Source organism: Candoia aspera, chromosome 3, assembly GCF_035149785.1.
Source record: "Candoia aspera isolate rCanAsp1 chromosome 3, rCanAsp1.hap2, whole genome shotgun sequence".
Taxonomy (NCBI): Eukaryota; Metazoa; Chordata; class Lepidosauria; order Squamata; family Boidae; genus Candoia; species Candoia aspera.
Genome location: NC_086155.1, coordinates 63,109,244 through 63,128,056, shown reverse-complemented (window position 1 = coordinate 63,128,056; position 18,813 = coordinate 63,109,244). Strand labels below are relative to the sequence as shown.

Here is an 18,813-nt window from a genome sequence, read left to right as displayed (position 1 = left end):
AGATGTTCATGCAGTACCTCGTTGATGAGTTGCATGAAGACCCCCGGGGCCCCCGCAAGACCAAAAGGCAGTACCTTGTACTGGAAGGAGCCCAAGGGACAGTTGAACGCCGTTTTCCACTAGTCCCCCTCCCTGATGCGAATTCTCTAGTACGCCTCATGGAGGTCGAGTTTGGAAAACACCCTTCCCTTTGACAAGTGTGCCAGCATGTCTTTTACGAGGGGAAGGGGGTATTTGTTGGATAGGGAGGCAGAATTTAATCCGCGGTAATCTGTGCATAGTCTCAGGGTGCCGTCCTTCTTTTCTCGGAATAGGACGGGTGCTCCAACCGGCGAGTTCACCGGTTTGATGAAGCCCCTGGAGAGGTTTTTGTCCAAAAATTCTTGCAGCGCCGCCAATTCCCTCTGGGTCATGGGGTAGATTTTGGGCTTGGGTAATGGGACGTCCGGGAGCAGTTCGATTGCACAATCCGTCTTGCGATGGGGGGGTAATTGGTCCGCCTCCTCCGAAGACATCTGCGAAGTCTAAGTATTGCTCCGGCAGTCCTTCTGGGGGGGGGGCGTGGGTTTGGTCGATGGTCTCTGCCCTCCCCACAGTCAGAGCAGAGGATTTCTCCTTTGTTGGTGCCTGGTAGACCCCGTCTTCTAACATGATAGAGCAGGTCCTCCAATTTATGCGAGGGTTGTGGTGTGCTAGCCAGGGGATCCCTAGCACCACTATGGGCTTCCCCACCGGGGTTACCACAAAGTCTATGGACTCCCTGTGGGTGCCCGTTTTCAGGGTGACCTTTCTTGTACTCTGGGTGGCCGGTCCCACCCCCCCCCCCCCGCTGTAGAGCCGTCGAGTTGTTGGAACACCAGCAGTTTAGGGAGGGGGGAGCAGGGCAGTTTGAGTGCGGTGACAATGTCTGGGTGGATCAGGTTTCTGGAGCACCCAGAGTCCACCAGAGCTTCGACCATGATGGCTCTAGAGCCATAAGTGAGTTCTATTTGCCTTGCCAGGATGGAGCAATCTTCACTCACCCTGGGGTTGTCGCGCCCCTTCTTTACCACCTGCCCAGCGGCGCTGCTTAGGGCAGGTGGGAGGAGTTTCCTGCCGGCTGCTCCTGGGCGTCATCCACATCCCCTGCGAGGTAGGCATCCGCTTCCTCGTCCGGGGTCGCTAGCGCTCCTGTCAGCCGTCTGGGAGGGTTGGGTGGCTTGTGCGGCGCCGTCTGTGTTGGTCTGGGTGGGCGATCCGTCGTCCTGTCTTTGAAGCAGTCCGCTACCCGGTGGCCCGTCTTCCCACACCTGGCACATTGCCCGCGGGCAAACCTCCGTTGTCGCTCTGCGTCCCAGGTCGGGCCCGACTGTGGGACGGGTCCTCTCACGCTGGGAGGGGTCCTGTCGTTTGTGGTTGCTAGCATGAAGGTGCGCTGGGCATGCTCTGCCTTTCCGGCCAGACAAATCCACCCGTGCAGGGAGTCTGGGTCATCCCTATAGAGTGCCCATTGTAGCACCTCGCGGTTGAGGCCATCCTTGAACATGTCGATCAAGGTGGCCTCAGGCCATTCTGGGATTTTGCCCGCTAGGACTTTGAACTCAAGGGCGTAGTCAGCGACCGCTTTTTTCCCTTGGCGAAGTCCTTTGAGGGTACTCTTGGCCCTTTCCTTTGCCAGGGGCTCCTCGAAGTATTGTTTCAGCGTGGCCAGGAAGTCGTGAAAAGTGGCCAGGGCTGGGGCTCCGGACTCAGACATCTGGACGTACCAGTCCCCAGCCCTGCCTTTGAGTTTTGTGGCCGCTGCCGAGATTTTGGACGCTTCCGACCCGAAGCAATGTCCGTACTGGGCCATGTAGTTTCTGGCGTTCGTGAGGAAGAATGACAGGTTCGTGGGGTCTCCGTCAAACTTTACAGGGAAGTCCTTGGCAAATCCCCCAACTTGCGAGACCCCCACCTGTGGGTGGTTAGGGATGACCCCCACCGGGCTGGGACCATGAAGCCCTGTGAAAGAGTCCCGTGCTTGGCCCCTTCCTCTCCTGGTTGTCGATGGGGTGGGTAGGGTGCCCCGATCCCCTCTTGCCCCCTGTGCAGCAGCAGTCTTTGTGAGTTCGCTCACCACCGATGCCATGGACTGGAGCATGTGTTCCAGGGCTCATACCTTGGCTTCCAGGGTGCTGACCCTGTCCAGTATGCCAGGGTCGTCTGTCCTCGGTGCTGCCGGTTGCTGCCCGATCGGCAGTCCTGCGACTCCTTGCTCGGGCGTTTGGGGGTAGTGGAGTCTCCAGGTGGTGTAGGATGTCCCCGTCCAGGGTCCTGCTCCGCCGTCCCATGTGAGGAGTTGTTGGCCCCTGACTTCGTCTTCCGTCGGGGCTCTCCAGTCCGGGCTGAAGCTCCAGGTCTGGAACTGGGGTGCGGTGTGGGCAGGGAGGGAGCCCGTGTCCCATCTCGGGTGCGCCGACTCTAGCAGCTGTCGGGTCGTCTCCCCCTCTTGCATTGCGTCCTTCGTGCCTCTGGTGTGAAGCGCCGACTCCATGGCCGTCCCCGGTTCCATCATCGCCGGTGTTTTCTCCCGCAGAAAAAAAAATTTCCCGGTGGAGACTGGCAAGGTTCGTTTTTGAGACTCTCAGCTTTATGTCATGCTCTGCCTGCCAACCAGTAAAGATACAGGCGCTAGCGTAGGCTTAGGTTCTGGCTTTATTGAGAAAACAGAGTGCATGCCTTTAAAAAGCTGAGAGTGAGGGGAGCGCACCAGAACAGGATTTAAATAGCCCGCGCCGGTCAGCGCTCCACCCCACCTTATTCCAGGTGCGTCCCACGAGTCCCACCGGTTTCATCCTTGTCAGGTGAGAGGTCGTTCAGCCCCCCTGTGCCCCGGGCGTCGCCTCGATCGCCTTCCTGAACGGTAATGATTCATTGCCGGGCGATCAGGCTCTTAATCCCTTTTGACAGCTCGGGCGCGCCTCTCCTGTTGTCTTGTCAATTACCTTTTGGCAACTTTGTATCTTTGTCTTCTGCGCCGCCGGCTTTGGTTGTTACTTAGTTTCCAGCACCTGTTGCTTTCTTTTTGTTTCATGGTTGCCTTTTGCCTTAATCAGCCAGAGACCCATTTCCCTGTATTGTCATGCGAGGTGATCATGACAATGTATTTATTATACTTTAAATCACATTTTAGACCAGGAGATGGATTTTAGGGGAATATAAATTACTCTGGAAAGAATGTTGGCCATTTCCTGGGAGAATGGCTATATCAAAAGATGATTTGTCTGGTAACTGGGTAGCTGTGTCAGTCTGGGGTAGGGCTGGTAGCTATCAGGGTCAAAAAAGCCTGTAGTTTAAAAATAGCTAAAGTGGCTTGAGTTACATATAGGCATAGTCATCATATAGCATATTTTACTACAAATCCACAACTCAGTTGCACAGTTGATTTACTGTACTATAGAACACATGAAGGGCAAGCATTACATTAATCGCTGTTGTTCCGCATTGAAGGAAGCAGTTTGTAAAATTTGATTCCTCTGTCAGCATATCTGCTAATATTATTTTTTGCTTAATGTCAAGAGCTTATGGATTTTGCAAAGAAGAGGAGGCATGTCCAGGATAGTTCATACCTTCAGTTTAGATATTTCCTATAAGTGGAAGTAGAAGTATGTATAAAGTCATCTATATTATAAGTCTTGTTTGTAAGGTCTAACTGTGGTCTGGTTTTTCAAAAGGAAAGGTAACAGCATCCTGTTGGCATATGTTTTCCTTCACTCCTTGTCACAGGACAGAGCATTCATCTTAATTCTGCAATCCCATGCACAGTTTAAGGAAAGATAGGATGGAGCTTCTGCACTGACTTTTTTTTCCCCTTGAAAATGTAATGTCTGACCTGACCAGGCTAAGTCTGCAGTGAAACATTGAGTGCATAGCTCTCTGTTAGGATTGAAAAGAATTCTGTTTAGGTATTTCACTTTCAACAGATCCATGGTGGCACAAATGGTAGCTAGAAGTGAAATCTGGCAGTCATTTGCAACCTGCTGCCTCAAAATCCATAGAGATGCACAGAGGATTGACCTGATCTACTCTACAAGGTGGCTGGTGGTTCCATTCTTTAACATTTACAGCAGCACAGGGTTCTTAGTGAAAAGCTATCTTTCTTCCAACACTTCCTAGGAAGACCATATGATCATGCTGCATTATTTCAGCAAAGAGCCTGTGCTGTCCTGAACTTTGAGGAGTTCTAAATGTTAAAATTCAGAAACATTAGAAATAATTATTTATTTTTAATTTTAATATAACCCAGGAAATCACATGCCTAAAATGAATGGTTAAAGAAGGGGGATTTTATCTGATGCACTCATTTTCTTTGTAGATGCTACAGATAATTAGTTCAAGCAGAGATATTTGAGTGATTGCAAGAATAATCATGATGGACTTCTGTGTCAAAGTGTACATAATTTACTAACCTAAAATGCATGGAAACAATATGAATTTCTTCTTGTCAACTTTTAATAACTTCACTTTTTATTCTTGCCTGTAATTGTTATTAATTACATGTGCTTTGTCATTTCTTCTTTAATCTACAGTGAAAAGAAGATCAAGTATGATCATTACTTAATTCCAAATGCACTGCTTGAACTTGCTTTGCTACATCTGGACCAAGGTAAAACAGAAGAAGCAATTAAGAACCTGGAAAGAGCGAAGTAAGCCTGATGAAATATATCTTTCTCATTATTATTAGTTATGGGTAGATAGGATGATGGGACGGGTTGAAGCTGGTTTGCTGCAAAATTCTTAGAGGGGGCCTGGTGAAAAGTAATTCTGTCTTACCATGTAGTGGTGCTTATTTTCAGTCATTTTGGTATATAAACATTGAGGATATATAATTTGCTTTAAATTACAATAACTGAATGAGGGTTGAAGCATATGTTTTGTTATTTATTTATAAATTATATTAAAATTTCTGTTTGTCTTTTAAGCAAGTCACGTATTAGACTTTGAGCAAATTTGTGAATGTTTGTACTGTGTTTGATACCTCATCTAGACAATTTGCAGTATAAAAATTAAAAAAGAGGAGGTTGTGCATCTATGTTATTTACACTAATCTCATAACTGAACAACTGAAGTATCTGTTCTTAATGGCAAAATCTCTGTTACTATCATGCTACAACTAGTTTTGGAGATAATTTGCTGCCAGATAGTACAATCCAATGAATGTTTATTTAGTGGTCCCACTGTGTTCAATGGAACGTGCTAGTCCATGTGTTCAAGACTGCAAGTAGGATAGTCTGTAATAACAGAATCAAACTATCTTGGCTGCAGCCCTATTAAACATATCTAGTAGGTAGCAAGCCCACTTGATAATGGCAGATGATTCTTAAATAAAAATAAATACATTTCAAAGAAAGTAGTGATCTCTAACATAACGTTTATCTCAAGGAATATTTCTGAGCTCCTGATATGCCGCACAGGCAATATAAAAAATATAGTGAGAGGCCCAGCCAGGAAGATGAAGAAAAGCTGAGGTAGAAGAGAACATTCTAGGAGGCTAAAGGTGGGTGGGATGTAATTTCACCTCTTTCCTTTCTAGTAAATGGGTATCTTGTGGCTGGCCATGCCCATTATGGCAGCCATCTTATGAGACCTGTAATAGGCCCTTATGTGCCTATTGGGCTAAAAGGCTAGAGATCCCTGCTTTATAAGAGATGCATGTTGTTTATATTACGAGCTCCCACTATAACGTAGGCACCCCGTATGGCATGGTGTAAGATTAAGTAATACGTCTGTTCAATTTCAATCTTGTTGTGTATCTGAGCTTTCTCAACTAGCTTAGGACTGTTTTGTTTTTCTTGAACCACAAGGAGAAGAACAGATGATAAACATTGAGAATTACAGTTGCATAGGTAGGTTTGAGGAGAGTGTGAACATGCGGAAATGAAGTTTGCTTTATTTCACTAAAATGCTTGCACTGGAGCTTCCAACAAAGCCAGTTAAAGTGACTTGTAAGGACAAACTCTTATTAAGTCGCCACAAGCTAAGAAGGGCAGGTCCAATTCTGTTAAGCTTATAGGTTGAGAAAGACAGTCCACATTTATTGAACAATGTTGCTACACTAATACTGACTTAAAGATAATGTAAGAATAAAACCACATATAGTAAATTGTTTTCTTCAGTTCACACCCAGTAGTGGTGTTGAACTAATGGTAAGTGCTTTGCTTGTACGGAATACAGCATCCAGTTTACAGCTGTTCTCTAATATTCATGTGTCCCACCCATATGGGACACATCCTGTGTTATTTTAGAAAATCCAGTAGTTTTCAAGTTCAGCTCTTTAAGTTACTCCCCTTGAGATATATGTACATTATATTGACAGTTTTGTGTTAACATTTGTTAAGCATCTTTGCTCTCTCACTTGAAAATTGCCAGATATATATTGTGTAGTCATGTCAAAGCGTACGTGTCTGAAAAAATAATAGTCCAGCTTTTCTTAGTCCAGTTGAAAATAAGGTTCCAGACCTTAATTAGTTTAACGTTAGATCTGTCACTATATTTGCCAGTGGAATTACCTTCTTAAATTGGCTAATGCATAATAGACTGTCATGAGTACTGCTGGTGAGCAGGAGTGGGGTCCTCTCCAGGGGGAGAAACGCATACGTAGTTTAGAAGTTTTGAATCTCCCATCAAAGAAACGCAGAGCAGACCCGCCTTAGATTTCTGGGTTTTTCTGTCTAGTAGAGTAGAACAATATACACTAGAGACTCAACCAATTGTTTTGGCGTGGTTCTTCGGTCCAAGGTAGGACATAGACATTTTTATTTCCATAAGTAAAACTCATTTTGTATTCCCTTAACATTAAAAATGAGGCTGCAAGATGGACACTTGAATGCATTTATTAATCATATAACAGTAGCCTTATATCAACTACACTGCTTTCAGATTCATTTTGGTCCAGTTCAATTTGCAGTTCTTGAATATAAAGTCTTAAATAGTATTGCAGGTAATCTAGCAACACTGTCACATCTATTATGAATTTGCATGTACCATCATTGGGACTGTGCAGAGGGTTCAAACAAGGTACTTCACAACTTGTGGTGGCACCAGTGAAGGACCTCTCTTCAAACCATTACAGCAGCCGTAACTTTTGCAAGGCTCTCATTTCTACTTTGAAAGGTGCTCCTAGCTGTTTCCACATGCATGTGTGTGCCATACACACATTTGTGAGCCACTTTACTCACAAATATTTCCTCTGAATGCTTTTCCTAGTTCTACTACATCAATAGAAGAGACTGATAGAGACTTTTAGTATAGTAGTACTATTACGGTTATGCATCTTCCTGCCAGAGGAGGTCATATTGGCCTACTTTTAAGTGGTTTAGGGACGCGGTGGTGCTGCGGGTTAAACCGCTGAGCTGTCGATCGGAAGGTCGGCGGTTCGAAACCGCGCGGCGGGGTGAGCTCCCGTTGCTCGTCCCAGCTTCTGCACACCAAGCAGTTCGAAAACATGCAAATGTGAGTAGATTAATTGGTACCGCTTCGGCGGGAAGGTAACGGCGTTCCGTGAGTCATGCTGGCCACATGACCCGGAAGTGTCTATGACAACGCCGGCTCCAAGGCTTTGAAATGGAGATGAGCACCGCCCCCTAGAGTCGGACACGACTGGACTTTACGTCAAGGGAAACCTTTACCTTTACCTTTAAGTGGTTTGAAGTTTTTTTTTTATTTAGAATATAGTGAAAACTTACAGTCCTCTGTTCCAGTTAATTGCTGAATTGTTCTATCATTTGTTTTATGGAGTAGGTAGTATTTTGTGTTTGTATACTGTTGGGTTTATTTTGCATTCTAAGGGCTAGTCTAGTTACCTTTTTTCCCCCAGTTAACAAAGAGCAACATATGGATGCTTTCATAACCACACATTTCTAAAACTCTAGACTTTATATCACTTGTCTGCATTATTTATCATTTATTTGAAGCGATTTTTAGCTACCCTCCATTCTCCATCAGATTAGATTTATTTATTTATTTATTTACTTACTTCGGTTTATTTGTGTGTAGCCCAATCCCAAAAGGCTCTAGGCAGCTAACAATCTTATTATAAAATAAGTATCAAAAGCAAACAAACAAACAAACAAAAAAGTCATAAAACAAGAAAATTACAGCGATTGTGCACTCACAACCCCATTTCTAATCAGTGCATTCCATCCTTCTGTGGTAGATGGAACAGGTGAGTCTTAATAGCTTTCCTAAAGCCTAGGAAGAACGGAGCCAACCAAATTTCCATGGGAATAGAGTTCGCAATTGTGGGGAAGGCTATTGAAAAGGTCCACATATGAGGCTCCATCAGAAGGAAATCATAAATGGATGGGTCCTGGAGGGATTTGACCCTGTTTGATTTGGTCATATAAGCAGATGAATATAGGAGAAGGCAGTCCTAGAGCCATGTAGGAGTTTAAAAGTGACAAACAGTATCCTGAATCACACTCAGATGCCAAACAGCAGCCATTGCTGCTCCCTAAGCAGTGGGATCACCTGATCGTATCAGGATATAGCCATCATTGTCCAGGCAGCTGCAGCTTCTTAATGTTCTTCAAGGGCAGTCCCATGTAAAACTCATTAGAGTAATCCAAGCTGGAGTTGACTGGGGGATGAGAAGGATTTTGCAATCTAGGAATGGTTGAATTGACGTATAAGATCTAACTGGACAAAAGCCCTCAGAGTCATAGCTGCCACCTGCTCATTGAACAGGAATTGTGAGTCCAGAAGGACTTCCAAATTACAAAGTACCTCTGAATGGAGGAGTGTGACTGTTCAGAGTCAAAGATGGCATTTCTCTGGGATCATTAGGCCCCCAAACCCAACCCACTCCATCGTGGAGAGATTGAGTCTTGAGTTTCTTGCTCCTCATCCAGACCTTGACAGCCTCCAGGCATTGAGTCACCACTTGTACTGCATCACCTGTTTGGCCTGGGGATATACCTAGGTATCACTGGCATACTGATGATACTGGGCCCTCAGTTGACACATGATCTGCCCTACCAGTTTCATGTAGTTGTTAAAAAGAAGTGGTGGGAGGAGAGAGCCCTGAGGCACTCTACATTTGGCTTTTCTCCCTCTGACTGGATCTTCCCCTCCAGGAAGGAGAAGAACCATTGTAAAACAGTGCCTACCACTCCATGCCCTTGACAACAATCCCAAAGGATACCATGGTTGATGGTACTGAAAGCAGATGCACTTCCCTGCTCTTCATAGATCATCCACAAGCACAATCAATGCAGTTTTCTGAAACCTAATTACTAAGGGTCTAGATAACCTGTGGGGTGATACACAACATTCCACAGCAATCAAAGAGTGATCTGTCCAAAACAAAGGATGAAGTTTAATACCCCCCTTTCAGATTATGTCACATCTGCCCTAAGACAAAAAACAGATCTAGCATATAAAACTGTCAAGTATGTCAGGCACTCAGCTGATTCAGATCCATGGTTGTCATGGTGGCCATGAACTTCTAGGCCACTCTAGACCCCTCACCAAAGTAAGGCAGATTGAAGTTTCTGTCACGTTCCCCAATCAAATGTTCCCAGAACATCTGATTGGACTTGCATGCATGAATGGAGTTAACACATGTTGGGACTTGCAGAATTGGGAGGGGGAACATGCCAGGAATGTGAAAGCATCTTGTTTGGACTATCTCTGGTATCCAAGGTCAAGCTGCCGAGCCGTTGAAGACATCTGCATGGAGCTGAACTGACTGGCATGAAGAGGGGGGCTGCATGCCTAAGAAAGGGAGGGGGTTTGAATTCATTGGCTGTTTAACTTGGGGAAAACGTGGGAACTTTCATTCGCAACTTTTCCACTGTTCTGTATGCTACTCTCCACTAAAGAGATTTCTACTATAATTATGTATGAATTGAATTTGATGGCAGATTGAGTAATACAGTCATTACATAAAGTTGTGAATGAAAGTTTGACTCTACCTGGAAACGTTCGTACCCAAAAGACAGTCCAAAATCCTACAGGATGTCGAAACTGGCATCTGGAGATTCAACCCAACCGATTGGGGAAGAAGGAACAATGACTTGACCGATAGAACCAGAGGCGGTAGCTGAGTTGTGGCCGAATCTGATGGAGATTTGGAAACAGAAGGAGCTGTGGGAATCTCCATGCCTCTGCAAAGTTGCACTGTGGAGGTAGACACGGAGCTGATTACTCTGGATGATCCTTGAGGGTCCAAGGCAGCAGCCTCCTGGCTCCAACCACCCAATCACCCAGATCTTAAGGGAGTGGAATGGATGCCACTTGGTGATCAACAGCAAAGCACCCAAGGTTGGGAGGATGGGACGGAGGACGGAGTCATGCTGGCTATCCATCAGTCAATGGACATGCAATCAAAGGGTATGAGATTCCACCCTAAGGACCCTGGACCTGAATGAAGGGTTACCCCTGAGCGAATGCAATTCTTAGAAGCTTGGGTAGCCTCTGTGGAGACAATCCTTCAAAACATCTCGCTATCATTGGATCAGGTGTTAAACCAACCAGAACTAGAATCCAGCATCTCATCCAAAAGTTCAACTCCTGAGCCAATTCCAGGCTCAAGGCACCCATCCGCGACATCAGAGACCAAGAAAAGCAGCTGACCTTCCGTGACATGGGGCGAGCCGCTGACGGGTCACGTAAGTCTTTCCCCCAAAAAAGGCCCCCCCCGTGAGTTGCATGTTAAGCTTAATGGGGACCCCTAACAATTGGCTTTTTTCCTGACTAATGTGGGGGCCTATATGGAAGAATTCGGGGCTACCTTCCCCACAGAATATTCAAAAGTGAGTTTAGTGGGGTCTAGGCTGAAAGGACCAGCAGCTGACTGGTTGGTGCAACTGCATGATGCAGCAGCCCCCAAACTTTGTAACTTAGATGATTTCATGAGGGCTCTAAGAGACCATTTTGAAGACCCGCTAGCCAAGCTTCGGGCCAAAACAGTTCTCCGACAACTTAGACAAAGATCCAAAACTGTATCAGAATACGCTATGGAATTTAAAGCTTTGGCTGGAAAGGTAACCAATTGGTTGGAATCTACAAAAGTTGATTACTTCAAAGGCGGACTGCAACCAGAATTGTTACATTGGTCATTAGGAAGAGGGGATCCTAGTACCATAAGAGAATGGATCTGCTTATTGGGAGAAGTGGAAAACACCCAGTTCCAAGTCAGACGACAAGTGCGAGCTCAAGCTATGGGGAAAAACACAGGAGCTTCAGCCAGTCTACCACCGTTGATGAGAAAGCGAAGTTGACCATGGGATGAGGAAAGAGAATGACAATCAAAGAAAGGGTTGTTTTTTAAATGCGGGAAAGATGGTCATTGAGCCTCAGATTGTTCCCATTCAGGGATGGCCGCAGCCACAACGGCTGGGAGCAAAGTAGCAAAATCTCCACCTGTCAAGTGCAAGGGGACCACGGTCAGTGCAACTGGCCATAGAGAGGAGAATTTATTCTTTTCAGAGGACTCCGAAAAGGATTCTGAAGATAAGAAATCCCAGCTGGCGGGAAGTGAATCGTGCCTGCTCTGAATCGCACCAACAGGCAAGTGGGGAATGATGGGTGTGAAGATCCACTGGTAAGTGATGATTGCCCATTGCTGGTGGGGTTACAAATAAAACACTTAAGAACTAACCTCCAGACTGACTTAATAGCCATGCTAGACTCGGGGTGCACAAGGTGTCTAATTCATCCTGTTATAGCAACAGGGTTGGACTTAGTGAGAAAGCTGAAACAACCCATAGTGTTCACTCAGTTGGATGGATCAGAAGCCCATGGGGGTCCAGTGGAATATTATACAGAGACTGTGGCAATGCGTGTAGGTAGTCACACAGAGACTTTACAATTTATTGTGGCACCTATTGCAAACTATTCCATATTTTTGGGGTTGCCGTGGTTATGAAGCCGAAACCACCACGTAGATTGGAAAGTTGGAAGTTTACAATTCAAGGATGGATTTTATCCGGGGTTATCCAGAGAGACCCCAACCCCAAAAAGTGAATTTGTAGGCATAATGATCAAAGAAAGCCCATCTGTTTCCAGTGAGCAGACTCCATTAATCCCAAGCCAATATAAGGAGTTCGCAGATGTATTCAATGAGAGTCAGACCACTTGCCCCCACATAGAAAAACAGACTGTGCAATTGAAATTGATCCAAACGCTAAACTCCCTAAGCCCAAAATGTATGCGGTCCCTAAAGGAGGTGGAAGTGCTTAGAGAATTTATTGACAAAAACTTAGCCCAGGGGTTCATTGAGCCTGCCAATTCACCAAAGGCTGCACCAGTATTATTTTGCACCAAGAAAGATGGCTCACTAAGATTGTGCACCAATTATAGGGGATTAAACGCCATTTCCACCACAAATCAATACCCTCTCCCATTTATGAAAGACATGCTTGCTCATTTATCCAAGGGAAAGATTTTCACCAAATTGGACATAAGGGAAGTGTATTTCCGAATTTGCATGCGGGAGGGGGATGAATGGAAGACTGCTTTCAACTGCCCTTTGGGGTCTTTCCAGTATAAAGTCATGCCATTCGGATTGTCTGAGGGTCCTGGAGTGTTCATGCATTTTATAAATGAAATTTTACACAAATATTTATACAAAGTGGTCTTAGTATATTTGGATGATATCCTAACCTACTCACAAAATGAACACGAGCATACTAAATTGGTCAAGAAAGTGTTAACCAAGCTTCGTGACGCTCAGCTGTATGCTAAATTGTCAAAATGTGAATTCTATAAAAAGGATCTGGACTATTTGGGCTATAGAGTGTCTACTAAGGGAATAGAGATGGATCCTGCAAAGATTCAGGATGTTGTGGCATGGGAACCCCCATGCACACGCTGCCAGTTACAAAGTTTCCTTGAGTTCGCAAATTTTCATCACCAATTTATCCCCAATTTTGCACAAATAACGTTGCCTTTGACTGATTTACTAAAAACAAAAGGGAAAGGGGAAACGCATAAAGTCATGAGCACTGGAGCATGGTTAAATTGGACTGCTGAATGTCAAGCCGCTTTTGAAAGCCTTAAGGCACCCTTTACAGCCAAACCCATACTAAAGCATGCTGACCCTGAGCAACCATTCATAATCCAGATAGATGCATCAGATATGGCTGTGGGGGAAGTGCTTCTCCAAAAAGACCCTCAAGGCACCTTGCATCCCTGCATCAACCTGTCTCATAAATTCACTGACACCGCAGATGGCACATGTGGGAAAAAGAAGCTTTTGCTGTAAAATTAGCCCTTGTAGCCTGGTGGCACCTTTTAGAAGGAGCTCAACACCCATTTGAAGTTTGGACTGATCATAAAAACTTAGAAGCTTTACGCATGCCTAGAATACTAAATGCCAAGCAGCTTCCGTGGACAAAATTTTTCAGTCAGTTCAATTTCACTTTAACTTATTTCCCTGGCAAGAAAAAAACTTTAGTGGATGCCCTCTCTCGCCTTCCTCAGCACAATAGCCAACAAAAGATTACAGATACTGTTTTTAATTCCACCCAGCTGGGGCTTGCTGCCATAACTCGCAGTCAAACTGCAGTGGAGAAAGTGAAAGTGCACAGTGAATTGCAACAACTGTTGTGAGCGGCTCTCCAATATGATACCTGGTTACAAACTAACAAATCTACCTTAACTAAACAAAGTGGTTTCTGGTACTTTGCTGAGAAACCATATATCCCCGAGCCTTTACATGCCAAAATTTTACAATGTTCCCACGATGATAAATCCGCTGGCCATTTCATTTTTGTCAAAACTTTGCATTTAATATGCTGCCAATTTTGGTGGCCCACTTTACGTAAAGATATCAAGGACTATGTTTCTACCTGCACTATTTGTGCTAGGTTCAAAAAGAAAGGTGGAAAACCTCAAGGGTTTCTCCAATCTGTGATTGAGCCTTCTAGACCCTGGAAACAAATGGCCATGGACTTTATTGTAGATTTACCTGAAGCCAAAAACAAAACAGCCATCTGGGTGGTCATAGATTTGTTTTCCAAACAAGCTTTGTACTGTATACTAAGATCCCTATAGCCCCCCAACACGCTAAGCTGTTTCTACAACACGTGTACCACTTACACGGATGTCCTGAACATGTGATTTCAGACCCTGGAATTCAATTCACTTCAAAGTTCTGGAAATCTTTTTTAAAATTAATTGGCACCAATCAATCACTGAGCTCATCAAACCATCCACAAACAGACAGATTGACTGAACAAGCTAACTCTACTCTCAAGCAATTCCTCCACTGCTATGTTAATTACCAGCAAGATGATTGGGTTGACCTTCTCCCCTTTGCCGAGGTTGCTTATAATAATGCAGTACATCAAAGTACTGGACTCACCCCCTTCCAAGTAGTTAATGGCCAGGATTTCATCCCTGTTCCTGAACTACCACTATCTCCACCTGAAAATTGCTCTGCAGCAGACTGGTGCAAAAGATTGCTTCAGCTTGGCCAATCATTCAACAAGCTCTGACCGATGCTCAGAAAACCTATAAAAAGTTCATGGACTGCAAACGCTCTTCTGAATGGCCCATGAAAGTTGGGGATAGGGTTTACCTTTCCACCAAATTCCTCCATTCTCCTCAACCTTCTAAAAAGTTAGGACCAAAATTTATAGGACTTTTTCCTATTACTAAAATCATTAACCCTGTCACTATACAATTGCAATTGCCCCACAATTTAAAAAGAATTCACCCTGTCTTTCATTGCAGCCTGTAGAAACCGGCTCATGACTTGCCACAGTGGCACCCTACTTCGTCCGTGCCACCTCCTATTATGATTGATGGCGAACAACACTTTGAAGTTCAAGAAATTTTGGATGCTCGTAAGCATCGTGGCTCTTTACAATATTTAATCTGCTGGAAACATTTTCCAGACGATTAATGGGTTTCTAGTTGCCATGTTAATGCACCTGCTTTACTCAAAAAATTCTATGCTAAATACCCTAACAAACCTACTGCTTAATTTCTCCACCTCACAAACTCTCCAAATCATCCTACCACTTCTTCTTTCCTGTACTAATTATATCTATAGTTATCATTTTTTTCTAGGTGGGCAGTATGTCACGCTCCCCAATCAAACGTTCCCAGAACATCTGATTGGACTTGCATGAATGAATGGAGTTAACACATGTTGGGACTTGCAGAATTGGGAGGGGGAACATGCCAGGAATGTGAAAGCATCTTGTTTGGACTATCTCTGGTATCCAAGGTCAAGCTGCCGAGCCATTGAAGACATCTGCATGGAGCTGAACTGTCTGGCATGAAGAGGGGGGCTGCATGCCTAAGAAAGGGAGGGGGTTTGAATTCATTGGCTGTTTAACTTGGGGAAAACGTGGGAACTTTCATTCACAACTTTTCCACTGTTCTGTATGCTACTCTCCATTAAAGAGATTTCTACTATAATTACGTATGAATCGAATTTGATGGCAGATTGAGTAATACAGTCATTACAGTTTCTGAGCACCATTAGCTTGTGGAAATGTGCCGCCACCCTAGCAATTAGGTTGAGCAGCCCTGGCAGGGATAGTACTGTGTAACAGGTAGACTAGTACACAAGTAGCAAACCTAACTTGCCCTTTGGACCTAGGTGCATAAGTAAGGTTTCACATCTGATTATCTGAATAGTAGCATCTCTGGATGCCAGCAGATAATCTTAGATAATGAAAGCTACTCTCCTTTCTCTATTGTGGGATTGTGGCTGGTACCAAACATATATATACTTACCTGAAAGAAAGCCTCATTGAATGCAGTAGGACTATGCTCTGAGTAGGCATGAGTAAGATTGCACCATTTCAGTGAATGTAGTAGAAGTTATACATAGAGTGGGGTGTTAGCCTGCTAATATGTATCAGATATTTTATTTATACCAGTAAATTAGCTTTAAGAAAACATTTTTTCTTGGAAAGTGCTAGGCATTGGAATTACATATAAACAAGCTGCATTGTTCTGTAAATTGTCCCTTTTTAAAAGAAGCAATACGGAATTTGGGAGGAAACAGATTTTTTTCCTTTTCTGTATAAAAATTGCTTTGTTAAGTATAGATGATGATAAGCATTGTAGATATGAACCTATCACAAATATCTTTTTTTAAAGGCAAAATTACAAGAATTATTCCATGGAAACGAGGACACACTTCAGAATTCAAGCTGCATTGCATCAAGCCAGATCTTTCCCAGATGATGATGATCATTCTATAGCAACTGTGGTTTTGTAATGTTGCTGTTTTTTTGTTTTTTAATCAGCATCTCATTTGGTATACAGACCTTCACAGATGGATATTACTGGCAATACTTTAAGATGATTTCCATGTTCAAGTTCAGCGCAAACATTTTTGATTTTAAAAATTCTGAGGAGTCATCTGCTAAATTGGAAAGGAATAGTAAATAAACTAGTAGAAGCTTAAAGACCTTCTGCTCATACCTTGATCAGATTCAGATGAGATTAATTTTTAAAAGGACTTATTAAATGGACTTGTTTTCTTGATAATGAAAGAATAACCTAATTACCTGTTAAATTACTTCTTTAAATATAATAATGTGTAGTCCTATAAGCTTGCTTACTTTCACCACAGTGAAATAGTTGAAAAAGGTAAAACCTCCCTCCCTCCTGTCAGTTCTCCTTTAATATGTAAGCTGCCAGCAGAATGCTGATGGGCCAGAAGACTGAGCTGTGTGATACTGTTGTTTTGCCAGTTTGACCAGTTATAAAGGATTTTAGGATAAATATGAATATTAAAATAATTGAAAAACTATAGCAAATAATTTGAAGCATGTCATTTTCTTCAGTAATTGATTGTTCTTCCAAAATATCCTTTTTATTTAATGGACATCCTGCAGTAAAATTCATTGTTGCATCTATTAATTTTTTTTATCTATAAGAAGAAAGTGCAAGAGCTGGCTTGCAGCTAAAGCTCAAAAAAACCAAGATTATGGCAACCAGCTTGATTGATAACTGGCAAATAAAGGGAGAAAATGTAGAGGCAGTGAAAGACTTTGTATTTCTAGGTGCGAAGATTACTGCAGATGCTGACTGCAGTCAGGAAATCAGAAGACGCTTAATCCTTGGGAGAAGAGCAATGACAAATCTCGATAAAATAATTAAGAGCAGAGACATCACACTGACAACAAAGGTCCGCATAGTTAAAGCAATGGTGTTCCCCGTAGTAACATATGGCTGCGAGAGCTGGACCATAAGGAAGGCTGAGCGAAGGAAGATAGATGCTTTTGACCTGTGGTGTTGGAGGAAAATTCTGAGAGTGCCTTGGACTGCCAGAAGATCAAACCAGTCCATCCTCCAGGAAATAAAGCCAGACTGCTCACTTGAGGGAATGATATTAAAGGCTAAACTGAAATACTTTGGCCACATAATGAGAAGACAGGACATCCTGGAGAAGATGCTGATGCTAGGGAGAGTGGAGGGCAAAAGGAAGAGGGGCCAACCAAGGGCAAGGTGGATGGATGGTGTTCTAGAGGTGACGGACTCATCCCTGGGGGAGCTGGGGGTGTTGACCGACAGGAAGCTCTGGCGTGGGCTGGTCCATGAGGTCATGAAGAGTCGGAAGCGACTAAACGAATAAACAACAACAAGAATTAGTACTTGATCCAGGTATATTTATCTGGCAGTTGGGCAAAATCCAATGTTATATAAGCCATCTGTGTAAAGATAATTTCTTTTGCTCTTCATATGTAACTCCTAACTCTCTTCCAGAACATGTCCCCAAATTAGGAAGCAAATAATCGGTTGTAGAGAAACAGCAATTACTGTATTGCTCTGGTTGAAATACATTATTGTCAGGTAAATGCCTTATTTCCAGTTATACATTCAATAGATTTAGGTACATCTTGTAGTGTACTTGAGTCTTCTAACTATTACTGAGAAGTGTCATCTGCCAGTTGACCAAATTGTTCCTCAATGTAATTTGTACAGAATTGTACACAGTGATTTTAAGGCACAGATCCTGCTCCTAAATGTAAGTATTGCTTCTTTGAAGCAGAGCACAAATATGCTTTGATGATTATGACAATATATTTGGAAAGCTAAATTAAAAGGACTGAATTAAATTTCCAGCAGTAATCATGCCCCTGGTGCTGAATGTGGGGTGCGTGAGTGTGTACACACACACTTATCACCTTTGCTAATCTAAGTAATTATTTCATAATCATATCTTAAAATAAAGTTTTGGGAAGAGCCACAGGAATTTCTGATGAGGAGAGTTCTGTTGCTGTTGGTCTAACAGTGATCAGCCAAGCATAGAGTCTGTGTTGGAAAAGGCCATGGATTGATATACAAACCAGTACCATATATTCCCTTGATATGCCAAGAACAAAGGGCAGGAATTTTACGAATCCTGGAACTGACACAGTTAACCTCCTTTGTAAGAGTGTGAGTCGAAATACGCAAAAGGAGACTGCTGTTCTCAGTGCACACACTGGGAAGGCTTAAGTGGTAATTTGTCCACTAGATGTCTGCTCCTGCAAGAAAGGTTATCACAAAGGGAGACCTAAATAGACAGTCAGCACAAAAGATTGCCAGTTATAGAGTAAATTGTTTGGGCCGCTTAACATATAAAGTGTAATGGGATTATATGAGAGCTTCCTCACATGCCTAACTGCATCACAGTGGCTTGCTGAGCAACTGATCAGAAAAGGACCAAGTAGGCATTGTACAAATGTTCACATCCATAACTCTGATTTGAGTTTTAAAGAAACAAAGTGTTTCTGGACACACACTTTGATTTCTGCATTAAAAAAGCTCTATGGTTACTGGCTCTTTCAATAAAAGGTGGCCTAACAACCACAGAGACCCCCCAGGGACACAAGTCAAGAT

The 18,813-nt window shown here is 43.6% G+C and overlaps 1 protein-coding gene across 2 annotated transcripts in view; it reads left to right on the top strand.

Moving 5' to 3' along the window:
- Positions 1-16,220, top strand: part of TTC39A (tetratricopeptide repeat domain 39A) — a 69,580-nt gene extending 53,360 nt beyond the window's left edge. For both annotated transcript variants that reach the window (XM_063297925.1, XM_063297924.1), the window contains 2 exons: positions 4,548-4,664; positions 16,081-16,220. In XM_063297925.1, coding sequence (XP_063153995.1) covers positions 4,548-4,664; positions 16,081-16,201 — 238 coding nt within the window. In that variant the 3' untranslated portion in view covers positions 16,202-16,220. The remainder of the gene's footprint in view (positions 1-4,547; positions 4,665-16,080) is intronic.
- The last annotated feature ends 2,593 nt before the right edge of the window (positions 16,221-18,813 follow it).